At 42.2% G+C, this 13,896-nt stretch overlaps 1 protein-coding gene across 1 annotated transcript in view; it reads left to right on the forward strand.

The window, feature by feature from the left end:
• The window catches only part of FAM53A (family with sequence similarity 53 member A), a 69,544-nt gene that overhangs the window by 22,030 nt on the left and 33,618 nt on the right, over nt 1-13,896 (forward strand). The window contains exons 3-4 of the mRNA XM_064711956.1: nt 5,378-5,432; nt 9,197-9,999. Coding sequence (XP_064568026.1) covers nt 5,378-5,432; nt 9,197-9,999 — 858 coding nt within the window. The remainder of the gene's footprint in view (nt 1-5,377; nt 5,433-9,196; nt 10,000-13,896) is intronic.

Below are 13,896 nucleotides of genomic sequence, written 5' to 3' on the forward strand. Positions count from 1 at the left end.
CAATGTCCAGTCTTTTTACCAGAAGTCACTGAAAGTTTTGGACCACAGACCTCTAATAGTAGAGAAGGCCATATTACTGCTTTTACACTGTGTGGAGTCTGCGCAGGAGTGTGTTGGCTGTAATGTGTTGTAGGTTGGTTGTTTTTTATTCCTCTCCTTATCTGGACTTAAAATAAAGCATGAAAAAGAACAAGTAGAGCGGAAAATGGCACATGATGCCTCATCAGTTGTTTCGTCCTCAGCCTTTTCCTGTTCCTCTCCTCCTTTTATCTGTCAAGTAATTGGTTTTGTAAGTGCTTTAGTTCTACAGAAAATAGGTTCTGAGGACAGGAACAGGTTCGGTTTGTACACAATTGCACCCTGAAAAAGTGTGGAAATTGCAGAGTGAGGTGTGGAAGTAGAGAAGCAAGCGTGAATAAAAGTGTGCAGGTAGGTTGCTCCCTACTAAAGAGGATTCATGGAAGCAAATAATGGCTTCCTGACTAAAATGAGAGCCTGAGATGATAAAAAAAGTGTGCTTTTTCCACTGGCGAAGGCAATTGCTAAATGTCACTAAGAGAAAAAGACTGCTGGTGATAGTCTGGTATCACTGCTGGCACATTTAGGCTTTTTGGCAAGAAGTTCAGGTTAATGCTGTAATTTCTTCTAATCGCAGCAGTTTGGAGCAATTCTGAAGTGATCTTGGCTGCACCTTTTGTTAGTTGTGCTGGCACAAAGTTCTGTGACACCATGTGGTGAACCTCATTGTGAGCTGATTGAGGATTAAGACCAACTTTTCTTGCCTGGGTTAATGTAGTTAAACCTTATCAGTTTTGTGATACCTTTTACTGTGCATCTGCACAAGTGTCTGGGCACAAGTAGATAAAATAGCTGGGGAAAAGCTGTTCTGTTATACAGCTCATGAATGAGGGTTATAAAAGAAGAAAGAATGGCTCTTTCAAAGCCATGTACTGTGCAGCCGAACTGGGCACAAAGACAACATGCATAGGACAGAGTACACTTTTTCATTTGTGTAAGCTGTGTGGTGACCAAGTACCTCTCTTTTATGTTGTAAAATACTGGCTGCAGCTTTTTACTGCTCTCTCAAATGGCATGCTAATTTTCCAAGCTGGTGTAATTCAGCCCGTGCATGCTCAGTGATGTTGTACAGCCTTGTCCTGCACCTGCCTTCAGGAAAATGACTGAGTGACTTGCTGTAGAAGCAGGGAGCCTGTCCCAAGCTTTTTTCCTCATTTTGGATATTGTAGCTCACAAAGTAGTGTCCCTGGTTGCTCTACTCTACCTCACAAAGGAGAAGTTCTGTGAGCACATTGTGACTTCCATGAGTTGACAGCAGCCCTAAATCAGATAGTTGGTCTCTAGTCCCTTGAACTCTCAGAACTTTCATAGAATTCAAAAGTCTTGGATTTGTCTGTATTCTGACTAAACTTGTGTATTTTTCATATTGCTGTATAGAATCTCATGTTGGTTTGTGAAGTGACAGCTGTAAGACTTCAAGGTGTGGTAGTAAGGAAGCATTAGCACTGCCAGTCAAGGATTTGTGGAAGGAACAAGTTTTACAGTAAAACCCCTTGCAGGCATGTAGGGTTTTGTTATTTTTAATTTTTGAGTCTTATTTATGTTAAAAGATGCAGAATTAGACTCTGTTCCTCAGAGGAAAGGCCACTGGTCAGACGACTTGACTTAATCACTTCTTTGCATCCTGAGAAAAGGTCAAAGTGTTCCTCCTCACTGTTCCATATCCAGTCATATTTGGAGGGTATTTGGTAGAGAAACAGAGGTCTGGCATGGCTTATTCAGACTGAGTCACGTCTGTATGGTGGTGGTTAAATTAGTATTTGAATGATAAACAATGGCTTCCCTGTGGTTTGGAAAGGATGCTGATAAATTGGAGGAACTCAAATGTACTTGGAAACTGGGGAAAAAAAAGCCTTGAAATTAAAGCCATTAATTTTAAAAGTATGAAGATGAAGTTGTCATTCTGAGTGTAATGAGGAGGGATAGCACAGGCTGTGAAGTCCTTAATGCAGTACACTGGAGTGTAGAAGAATAGCAAGAATTATTTTTGTTGCAGTTGGCTTCTGCTAGCAAAGAACATTTAAAATTAGTGATGTAAATTATAATTCATTGTCATCTTCATTTGCACAGCTCTTGCACTTACTCAGTTCAGACTAGGTGTCTTTTTGAGTGAGTATTTTAATGAAAGAACAGCTGTTAAGATTCAGAAAACCAACTGAAACTTGCAGCACTGTCCTAAATGTTGTACCACACCTTTCCTTTCCTTTTGGACACAGTCTGTCCAGCTGCACAAAAGAGATTCTATTTATGAACAGGCATTTCAAAGTAGATCCACTTCTTGGCATGAAGCAAACAATTCTAACCTCAGGTGAAACTTGTAGCTTCATTGTTTCATGTGTTTATCTTAGAATATGCCATTATTTCCCTAATAAATTCTCCAGAGGCATGAGATCTCTGTGGATGTTTTAACATCTATTCAAAACGCAGTAGTTGCAAGATGGATGTGTTTCCTCTTCAGGAAAGTGACCTTGTTGAATAATTTGGCCTTATTCTAAGGAAAATTTCCTTCACACAGAGGGTAGCAGACTTCCCTGTCAAGGTTCTCAGCAATTGCAAGCACTTTTCAGGCATAATCAGAATAAAGTATTAATTGAGGAAGCTTCAGGTAGCTCCTAGCACAAAGGGAATGACTGGGGGAGGGTAGAGTGTGGCCAGCCCAGGAGAGCTGATAAACTGGTTCAGTGCCCTGTTACAGTAATATCTAGTGGGACTTGTGCCATGTGCTGTATAGATTAAAAAAAAATCCTCCCTCCTATAAAAATTTACAGCCTGACAAGGTCTTCTCAAGTTTAGGCTTCCAGAGGTAGTTAAAATACACCAGCAGACACTGTTTACAAGTATTTTTGTTTCAGTTATAGAGAGCCAAGCATATATTGTAAAGGAGATTTGTTACTTACTGTCCTTTTAGTCACTCAACCCTTATTTCAGTGCCTTGAGCTTTTGCTGGAAATAGTGCAGCCTACTTTCCCTTTCAGCATGTGATGTCACATGTCATGTTCTTAGAGTTTTTGGTCTGAATCTCCAAAGAATTGGCAAAGAATTTTTTTTGCGACTTAGGAGGAGTCTGTGTAAGAGATGCCAAGTGGCAGAGGAGATGTGTCTGCTTTGCCATGGAACTGAGCACTGACTTCTCCAGAGCCTGGTCAGAAAGAGCTGGCAGGACAGGGTTGCTCTCTCCGAGTTAGAGAACACTGCAGTTCTTTGGAGGACACATGGTCTGTGTGTATGTGATCCTGCTTTTTCCATGGGCCCCCTGGCAGATGGTTTCAGTGCTCTGCAGTTGTCAGAGATAAAGGAGTTCAGTCTCTAACTGATGGACAAGGCTTTTTAAGGTGGTAAAAGTACAGGTAATCAAATAACTTGGACATTCATGGAGAGAACCTTTTTAAAGATGCATTTGGCTGAAAACTGTAAAAACTAAGTATCAACTGCCATGTGAGATTGTCCTTGAGGCGCTTTTCCTTATGGGTATTGAATATCTTGGCCTGTGTGAATAAGTAGTCTTTTAAACAGCCCCAACTATTATGCCCATATTAACTCATCTTACTCTTTTCATCTGGCTCAGGATAAATCAACTCTAAGACTTTTTGACGCAGAATTTTGTTATGAAAACGTTTTCTGTAGCTACTGTCTGATAGTTGCATAGGTTGGTATTGCCTTTTATTAGGGAAATGATGGAAAGGAAGAATTTGGTGGAAGACCTTATCTTTAAGTCTCTAATTTGTCCATTTTTCCCTTAGAGACGGCGGAAATGTAACCACTGTTACCTTAATGTGCTCTTGTGTTTCACATGAAGCTGGTACCTGATTAAAGTAAACGATGGGTACTGGCTTTTAAAATGTGAATTCCATGGAACTGGGAAGTTGCAGACTTCAAATGGTTTGAATTGGAGTTTGAATTGAATTGAATTTAATAAAAATTAAATTGTTAATTAACAGCAGATCCAATGGAGATTTAAACTTGGGGTTCTGCTGTTTACTCAGAGTAGCTTCTTTAAAAAGAGGTTATAAATGCATCTGTAGATGTATTTACAAAGTAAAAATGAAATGCTTTGTCTCATATGTAGATGCTGATTAAAAAAATAAGATGAAAAATCTCATTGCTCTGGTATCCTTTAATCTATTCTGTTATTTCCTACCTGTGAAACAGTAACACCAAGGGAATATTACCACAGCTCAGTGTTTGTCTCTGTGGGACTCAAGGATATAAAGTTGTCACTAGTGCTATGTGCTGCTCTACAGAAAAACACAAAGAAAAGGCTTTGTAGCCCAAGGATGTTTGTTTAAAAATTGACTTTGTATCTGGAAAGGAAGTGTATGTACAATGCTGTCTTCTCTGGCTATACACAAAGAACAATGTTCACATAAAGTGTGTTGCTGTTTTTTAAAGCAATCTTCCTCTCCATCCTGAGGTGGTGGTGGGGGAGTGACTAAGGAGCCTTGGCTTGATGGAGCTATGAGCCACTTATTTATAGCTCCTTTTATAGGATGCTGGATTTGCAGGCTCTGTGCTTTGTCTGAGAAATCTAGACCATTAAGAATGCCTTTGTAGTAATATTTTTTTTGGTAAATTAGCTACAAACTTGTCTGTGTAGATGCTACTGATGAGGCTTAATTGAAGGCCTTTACACACAGAGCTTGTTTTAAGCATGCCTGTTATGTTATTTTCCACCAATAAACTGAGATTTAAAAAGCAGTCAGTCTGCCAAAGATGTTTTGATGATAGGAAAAATATTTTTCAATGGCTTTTCTACTTTGAAGAAATAAAAAATAATAAATTCGCTGCATTGATTATAAGAAAATGTAAAATACTAATAAAGCGTGATTGGAACAGTGTTCATGGTGGTGAACTTCAAGACCTTGTATATTTAATTTAGGTAAAGCTATTCCTGTCCCTTAGTTGAAGTGTTTTGCCTTCTAGCCTTAAGATTGAAAATGGAAACCCAGCTGCCAGATTGTAATTTCCTCACTGCTGAAATGAGAATTGGATCAAAGCTCTTTCATTAAGGATGAATTACCACTCTTAATTTTCCAGTTTATTTGCATGGGCTAATGTTGTAACTCTTGAAACAGTTTGATACTTAGCAATATATCAGAAAACATTACAAATGATTAAGTGCCAGAGGCTTGTTTATAAAGATCAGCTGTTCAGGAATTTCTTCAAGTTACATTGGAAAACCCCATCTTTTAAAGGCATTGTTAACTGCACATATAGGAAAACTAAAATCTGCATGCAGTTTCCTTGAAGTGAATGCTGACTCTTTCCACAGTTAAAACTTATTTTTTCTGATTGATTTCAGTACTCATCTGAGAAGCTGAACAAAAGTGGCAGCTTGTTCCCTTTCGAAATAAATGGTAAGTTCTTCAGGAACCTTAGCTGTGTTTTACTGAGGTAATTGGTATAGCAAGCAGCCTTTCTTTTGTAAATAAGGTGAGGGGGATGGAGCATGCTGCTGTAGAGCCTGCTGGTTTAAGCTGGTCTTTGAACAATACTGGGAATAGCTGGTTGTTAGTTTTGTACTTGTGATCTGCTTTGCATAGTAAAAAGCCCGTGTAACACTTTTTTTTTTTTTTATTCAATATCTGCCTTGGTGTGCAGAAGCACACTAATGCTGTTTTTCATGTTAAACATCTTCAGATTGCTCAGCTAGAAATCTTTGCACACCTTATTATATTCTTTGCCACACAGATCATCCAGCATGATGCAAACCTGAAGCTGAAGTCCAGTGCCCTCATAGAAGTGTTATTTGCCTTCATTCCCCCTTGGTCCTGTTAGAATAAGCTTCATCTAGCAAAAAGAAGAGTTCCAGTTATTGATATGTGAACTTTGTACTGCCTTATTAAGGCATGGAGTTGAAATTTTGCATGTTATGTTTTCTCTGAGCAAGGAGGACCTTTATTTGCTCAGTGGGATTCCTCATAAAATGGGAATCTTGGTTTGTGAGAAGTTTCAAATGGTGCTTTGTCCAAACAGCATTACCAACTAGGCAGATATCCTGGTGGGAGTCTGCCATAGACCACCCAACCAGGATGAAGAGAGGCAGACAGAGTACTCTGTAAGCAGCTGGGAGAAGCCTCCCAATTACTGGCCCTGTCATGGGGACCTCAAGGTACCAGATGTCCGCTGGAAACACAATACAGCAGGGGGGAAGCAGTCCAGGAGGCTCCTGGACTTTGTGGAAGGAAACTCCCTGGTGCAGCTGATGAGCGAGCTCAGCCAGGGGAGAGACCTTGCTGGATTTAAACAGGGAAGGACTGGTGGTGATCAGGGGCTGCCTGGGCTTGGATCCTTGGAGAAAGGAGGAGGCAGGGATGAGCAGAACCGCCACCTGGCACTTGTGGAGGGCAGGAGTAGGAGGCTGGTGGGCAGAGTCCCTTGGGAGGCAGTCCTGAATGGCAGAGGAGTCCAGGAAGGCTGAATGTGCTTTCAGAAGGAAATGTTAAAGGTGCAGGAGCAGGCTGTTGAAAGATGAGCCAGTGGGGAAGATGGTTGTCCTGTTTGAACAGACAGCTTTGGCTGGAGCTCAAGGCTAAGGAAAAAAGCCAGGAGAGGTGACCTTTGGAGGGAGAGGAAGGCAGCTCAGGAGGACTGTGAGGATGTTGTCAGGTTATGCAGGGAGACCATGAGAAGGGCCCGAGTTCAACAAGAAGCTGATCTGGCTACTGCCATAAAACACAATTTAAAATGTTTCTGTAAATGCTTCAGCAACAGAAGGAGGGCTAAGGAAAATGTCCATCCTTTACTGGATGCAAGGAGGATATAGGGACAAGGGATGATGTAAGCTGAGGTATTTAGTGCCTTCTTTGCCTCAGTCCTTAACAGTAAGACCAGTTGTTCTCTGGGTGCTCAGCCCCTTGACGTGGAAGACAGGGATGGGGAGCAGAATGAAGACCCCATAATCCCAGGGGAGATGGTCAGAGATCTGCTGCATCACTTCAGACCCACCCAGGGCTGTGGGGCTGCATGGGACCCACCCAGGAGGACTGAGGGAGCCATGGATGGGGCTCACTGAGCCACTCTGGCATTAACCAGCACTCCTGGCTCTCTGGGGAGGTACCAGGGACTGGAGGGCACCTGATGTGACGCTCACCTGCCAGCAGGGCCTGGAGGAGGATCTGGGAGCTGCAGGCCTGTCAGTCTGGGCTTTGTGTGAGGCAGGTCCTGCTGGACCAACTCAATATTCTTTAACAAGGTGACCTGTCTTGTGCATGAGGGAAGGGCTTCTCCTGAATAGCAGGTAACAGGACAAGAGGTAACAGCCTCAAATTGCACCAGGGGAGGCCTAGATTGCATGTTAGGAGAAATTTCTTCACTGGAAGGGTTTTCAAGTATGGAAACTGGGTATCCAGGGCAGTGGTGGAGTCACCATCCCTGCAGGTATTTAAAATACTTGTAGATGAGGCACTTGGAACATGGTTTAATGGTGGACTTGGTGGATTTAAGTTAATGATTGGACTCTGATCTTAGACCTGTTTTCCAGACTAAATTATTAGGTGCTTCTGCCATGTAAACAATTAAAACACAGATTCTTGACTTTTTATTTTTACATTAAACTTTTAAATAAGTCTCCTAGCCTGGAAGAAAGCTTCCTAAGGATTAAAAAAAAAAAAAAAAAATCAGGTGAGTTCCAGCTAGGAAATTCTCCTGCAGTAGATGCTAGGAGTTTCATACATTAGCTGGACCCCATTGTGTTGGCTCTTTTACTTGCATTGAATTATGGATGGTCCCTGCGTTGAAGAGCTTGCATGCTTAAGGCAAAGCACAGTATGTGGTTGTACCCATCTGAAAGAATGGAGGAGGAAGGACAGAGGAATTCTAATAAAACATGTTTGAATAGGCCAGCTGTCTGCACAGTTAAATGATTTTGAGACAATAGGGTGTTCTTTAAATAAGATCCAAATAAACAGGATAATCCATGACATACTTTGGGCATGGAACATGTACAACTATTTGGGTTTGCAACTTTTAAAGCTACTCAGCAAGTCTTTTAGCTGTTTATTACTCTAAAACTTAGTTTAGAAAATCAAGCATAAGAATATACTAGTATTCAGTGTTTAGGCTCTATCTAGGTTCTTAAAGTAGATGTATGGGAAAAAATGGGTATTTTAAATGCTCTTTCTTTAAAGCCAGGATAAGTGAAACTTATTTGGCTAATTGGTTTAAATTAGCAAATTTTCTAACCAAGCATGAAGCACTGTTAGCTGGCCAACAGTTTTGCTGCTTTTCAATTTGCAAATCCAAAGTCTGCTGTAGTTCTTCTTACACTTCATTGTATAATGTGGAGGAACAGCTGTAAAATGTGCAGAATGTTCTCAAAGAAACGCTTCACAAAAGAGCGAGAGGCTGCACTGGCAGACTGCTTTTAACCCAGCCTCGCCACTTCAGATGAGAAGTTGTGCACTGTGTCTGCATTCTCATCAAGACTTGCAGGGGGTTCTTAAGGGATACTTTATTTTATGCATTGCATTAAATTAAGATTTGAAGTTTTTTCTTATAGTCAGAATGTAAGGGGGGGAGCAACAGTCTTCGGTCTGATTTAACGTTATACTGTTTTAATTTAAAGTAAAGCTTTTCAGAGCAGTGAATGTGAACATCCTTTGGAACTTTTCTTTAATAAGGTGTTTTTGATAGAAAAGCATAAGAGCTAAATGAAGAACAGCAGTTTGAAGTGATTATCCAGCTCTTGCATAAAAAAATAAAAAGTTCCCTGATGGCTTCTTGCAAGAATCTGTGTTCTCAACAGCGTCTTATGTTGTTAATCTGTTTTGTTTGTACCTGAGCTTGTTCACTAGTCTGATTTAATTGTAGTGTGTACTGTGCAGTAGGAAACTGTCGTGTTGCTCACTGAAAAAAAACCATTGTAGTTATTTGGTGTAAAGGAAGATGTATTAGCAAGGTACATATATATTGGAATGCCTCATTGGTTCCTGATTAAATACTTTGGTCTTTGTGTTTTTGAATTTTCTACTTATTTTTATAGTGTGAAATTTTGATTAGGAACTGAGTGTTTATGGCTCATCCTTCTAAAGATGGTTTCGATGGCTTTACATTAGACTAGGCTTAACACGAATTGTTCTTTCTGCTGTCACCTCTGACCTGTATCTTGTGTTGCTTTCAGAAGACAGTCCTTGGAAAGCTCTAAATGGCGGTTACCCGGTGCAGGCGGACAGCAGCCGGAGCTCAGCGTACCCGTTCGCAGCGTGCCCGTTCAGCGCCGGCGCCGCCGGCCATGGCAGCCTGCCGTGGCAGCAGGAGGCGTCGAGCGCGTCCATGGTGTCGGGCTGGATCAGCGAGCTGAACCTCACCGAGAACGCGGGCCAGCCGCTGGCGCCGCCCACCAAGCGCCACTGCCGCTCGCTGTCGGAGCCCGACGAGCTGGCGCGCTGCCGCTCCCCCTGGAAGCCCGGCGGCTCCAAGGTGTGGACTCCTGTGTCCAAGAGACGCTGTAACAGCGGCGGCAGCGCGACCTTGCAGCGCTGCAACAGCCACGGAAGTGCCACCTTGCAGAGAAGCACAAGCATCAGCCTGCCACAGAACATCCTGTCCCTAAACAACGTCTTCACCGTCACCAGCTTCAACACCTCTCCGGTACCCAGACCTTCCTCTGCCAGCAGCGGGTTTGTGGACAGCAGCGAGGGCAGCACGAGCTCCAGCACCCGCTGGAATTCCGGCGGCCCTTGTGACTTTAACCCGAGGCGCCGCCTGTCCCTCTCGCAGGAGCACATCACGGAGACGGGGACCCTCTTGCCTTCAGCCAGCAGCACTCCCACCTCCACGCCCGAGCTCAGCCGGCGGCAGGGCCTGCTCAGGTGCCGCTCGCAGCCCTGCGTGCTGAACGAGAAGAAAAGCCGGCTGAAGCGCAGGCGGGAGGAGGATGTACGATGGAACAGGCCATCCTTAGACTTTTTTAAAATGACACGGGTGAGATTTTGCTTTGCTCACTGTGGGATGGGAGCTCTTGCAGAAAGGGTGTTCCTAGATCAGCGGTGCTAATTTGTAGTTGTTGTAGGTGTGCTTGTGCCCTGGGTCTGTCACCTTTGGCAGGAGAGCAGGATGCTTGTGCTGTACCCTAATGCCACTTAGGTTCTGCCTGTGAAACCCAGTTCTTCAAGATCTGAAGCATATAGAATATATTCTGATGTTCTGAAGCATACAGAATATATTTGGAAGCATATAGAATGCTGGGAGCTCTGGAAAGATGTTTAAAAGTAGTGACCACAGAAAAATGGCTTGCTTTTTGAAAAGCAAGGACGCCATGAGGAATGGAGTAGACATGGTAGGAAAAAGTTGATACCACTGTCTTCCCCCTTGCAATAATTTCGGAGTAATCTTACTTCCCTTGGTTTGAGTAATTCTATGAAGCTAAGTAAGAGCAAGCAGACCCCTGTATAAATGGATTGACTAAAGAAACTTCAAATAAGCAGTTGGAAAGAGGTAGTATTCTAATAAGGCAACTACAGGTGCTCTAGCTCAATGGAGAGGTGTTTTACTCCAGAATTTTCTTTAGAGTTGTACTTCCCTCCTCATCAGAGGTGCTGATTCAAGAGCTAGAAAACTTCAGTTCATGCCTATACTTTGTATGTAATACAAATGCATGTAGCAGAACTCACTTCTTTGGAGTTTCTTGATCAACAGAGTTGAGTGCTACAGTTAAAAATGTAAAACTGAATCTGACATTATGGTCAGAGAACACTTTGTGCTTGTGAATATAACCCTACTGCCTTCAGTAGATAGCAGGCTTGGAAGGTTTGTGTGATAGTTCTGTTATGGCCAGTGGTGAGGAGGCAGTTTGCAAAAGCAGCAGTAAAATTGTAAGGAAGGAACATAGTTGTGCACCAGCGTCCCTTATGTGATGCACTGTGCAAAAGAAAAGCTGAATAGGATACAGTGTTGGCTAAAACATGCAGTGTGTGGTACCCAGTATTAGTAGGCTTTATATCAAAATACCAGTCAGATAGATACTGGAACTGTCTGATGCTAACTGATTTATATCCACTTGGGTAAAAGTCTCTATGATGACAACTGTCCTTCCCTTGTACTTTTGTGAAACAACTTCCTTATGTCTTAAAGGATTTTCCTCTTTAAAAATATAACATTTTTGGTGGAGCTGTGGGGGTAAAGCAATCTGTGTAGTTACTGATAAGGTTGATAATCAGTTCTGTTCTAGGTATGACTAGACAGTGTTCTGAGTTTTGGCTAAGATGCAAGTTTGCTAGTTAGCTAATCAGATCTTACCTGTTTCTCTGTGTTAATCACTGCTGGGATTAGTTTGCTAATCTAGACCAGAAGTATTATTGGATTTGCCTTTCAACTGCCTGTGTGGTCTGGTGCAGGTTTCTTTATGTAAAATTGAAAACCTGCCCCTTTTTTTGCTAGGCTCAGTGCTTGCATTCTTCAAGCTCTGGAGGGGAGATGCAATATTTCAGGCCACTGAATAGCTTCAGTTGCTCAGATCTTACACCTTTTAAATAATCCATACAGCAGTGTGTATGGAGGAAACCTGTTACAGCCCATGTCTATAGGAAGTTTTTTGGCTGTTTAGAATTGCTGCAGAATTGTATATGCACTAATATTTAGCCAGTCTTGACTGTTTTTTCCTGTAAGACTCTTTTGAAGTGATGATTTCATGATGAGTAGTTTATTCTGCAGTGTCAAGACCTGATGCTTTCTTTCCAGTTATTTCAGTAGAATCTTCCTATTAAGATACTACTGTGTGGTTTAATCCAAGGCACAAACTATAGCTTGGAAATACATCAATTTCCAAACATGCTAAACCTTAATGAAAGCATCTGTTGAAAAATGAGGCAAGTACTGGAAACATTTGAAGCAAAAATTGAATTAAGTTTCCAAGGAATATCAGGGTTTTTAGAATGTCAGCTTGCTTACCCATTTTATTGTAGAAGTCTTCTTATCTTACCTTCTCTGCATGCCCCAAATCCTAGCAGATGTATATGCTTTGAAATTTACATTGTGGTCTTAAGCAAAATGACTGCTGTGCACCATGTCCTGAGCTAATAGTACAGAGAGCTTGTGTGGAAGTGTCACACAAGATGGGCTGCATCTGCATAGAGCTCAGTGAAGATCGGGGCTTCCATTAGGGGAAGTTCAGTCAGACCTTCCTTTCATGTATCTTGATGGCTCCTTATTGTTTCCAAAAATACTTTTTCTGTGATTCAAATTCACTTCCAAGTCAGTTTGTGAAAGACCTCTGTTGAAAACAAGTGCTTTTAAGGATTTTTGTTTTAAGCTTTACTGCAAATATTTTGATGTTCTCAAATCTTCCTAAAAAGCTCAACTTACCAAGTGGTTGCTCAAAACCAGGTCAGCAGTTAGATAATAGTGCTTTTGGAGAAGTTAACATGGGGCAGATATGATTTATGATAGATCTGAAGGTGGTATATTGGAGCTACAGCTGCTTGAAGATGAAAGTTTTGGGGCTGCAGACATTTCTGCCAATGCTCTGGTGTCCTGAGAGGTTTGCACAAACACTTGCTGAAGTTACACAAGGCTTCTCACAAGGAATTCTCTCAAATCAGTATTTTTCAGCACTAAAGGATTTGTTTACTTCAGCTTGAAGCAAGGGTTCTTACATTTGAATGAAGATCTTGAATAGCTGTGGTTGGGTGAAGCTTTAGAGGCAGAAGGGAATGAAAGGTGTGTTTTATTTTCTTGTTTTTGTTTTGCTGTTGGTTTTTTGTTTTGGGCTTATTTCCATTACTGAACTGGTTTTTTTGCTAGTTGAGTTTTGAAAATGTACTTGTTGGTTGTTGCTTCAGTCCCTATTAATTTGATAAATATTAGTGCTAGAAAATCAAAAGTGTAATTCTGACAGTAAAGTTTCCATTGTCATTGCTTTTAAAGTTCAGAATTCATTGATGAGAAAATTCAGATAATTAATTTATCCATGCCTCAATTTTTGTCCTTGTTCCTGGCTTGCTCCTTCCACTGTTGCATCCTTAATATTCTGATTTCCACCTTTATTTAGAAGAGGTAAAGAAGTTGGGCAGGCAGCTCTGAATACCATAAACTGTTTATTTCTGTGTACTTTGACTTTGTTTTATTCTTCCACAGACCTTCACACTTCACTCCCCCTCTGGTTTAGGTTTTCATGCCCTCTTGGGAAGGAATATGCCATACCTTCAATTCTGGTGGAAAATGCTACATTAATATCCAGTAAAGTGAGTGATTCATGTATGCAGAAAGAGATGGAAGCGTTCAGGCAGATTGCTGTACAGGCCTGCTTAGCTCTCACGTAGTGCTAAATTCGGGAAGGATCTTTTTCTGCACTAGAAGCTGAAAATCCAAACTTGTGAAACATCAGACCTTCTAGGACATGAAGACAGCTGTAAAAACAAGTGGAAAAGACTGTAGGACAAGATAACAAAAGCATTAGCTGTTTGCAGCCCCCGAAGGCACACAGTTGCTTTGTCCGTTCAGTGCTGTGTGCAGGGAGAGCCGTAGGAGCGGAGCTGCAGCGCGGCAGAAGGCAGGCGGTGTCTGTGCCCCGTGAGCGGTGTCTGTGCCCCGTGAGCGTTTGCTCACAGGCAGATCAGAGAGGAGTGAGGCGAGGCGCTGGCTGCAGCGGGCAGTGCCAGCCCTCCCTGGCAGCGGGCACTGTCACTGTCACCGTGCTGTGTGGAGATGCTGAGCGTGGCCAGCAGCCTCTCCTGCAGCAAACCCGCTCTGTCTGAGGCTGCCCGCAGTGACCCAGGGTGATGTTCAGACTGCTAACTGCAGCTGGAGCAGAGAAATGTTTCTTTGCTCAAGTGGGAACTGCTGAGCTTTTTCCAGCGTTCTGCTTGGTGAGTTATGTCAGTT

The sequence above is a fragment of the Zonotrichia leucophrys genome, chromosome 4 (assembly GCF_028769735.1).
Source record: "Zonotrichia leucophrys gambelii isolate GWCS_2022_RI chromosome 4, RI_Zleu_2.0, whole genome shotgun sequence".
Taxonomy (NCBI): domain Eukaryota; kingdom Metazoa; phylum Chordata; class Aves; order Passeriformes; family Passerellidae; genus Zonotrichia; species Zonotrichia leucophrys.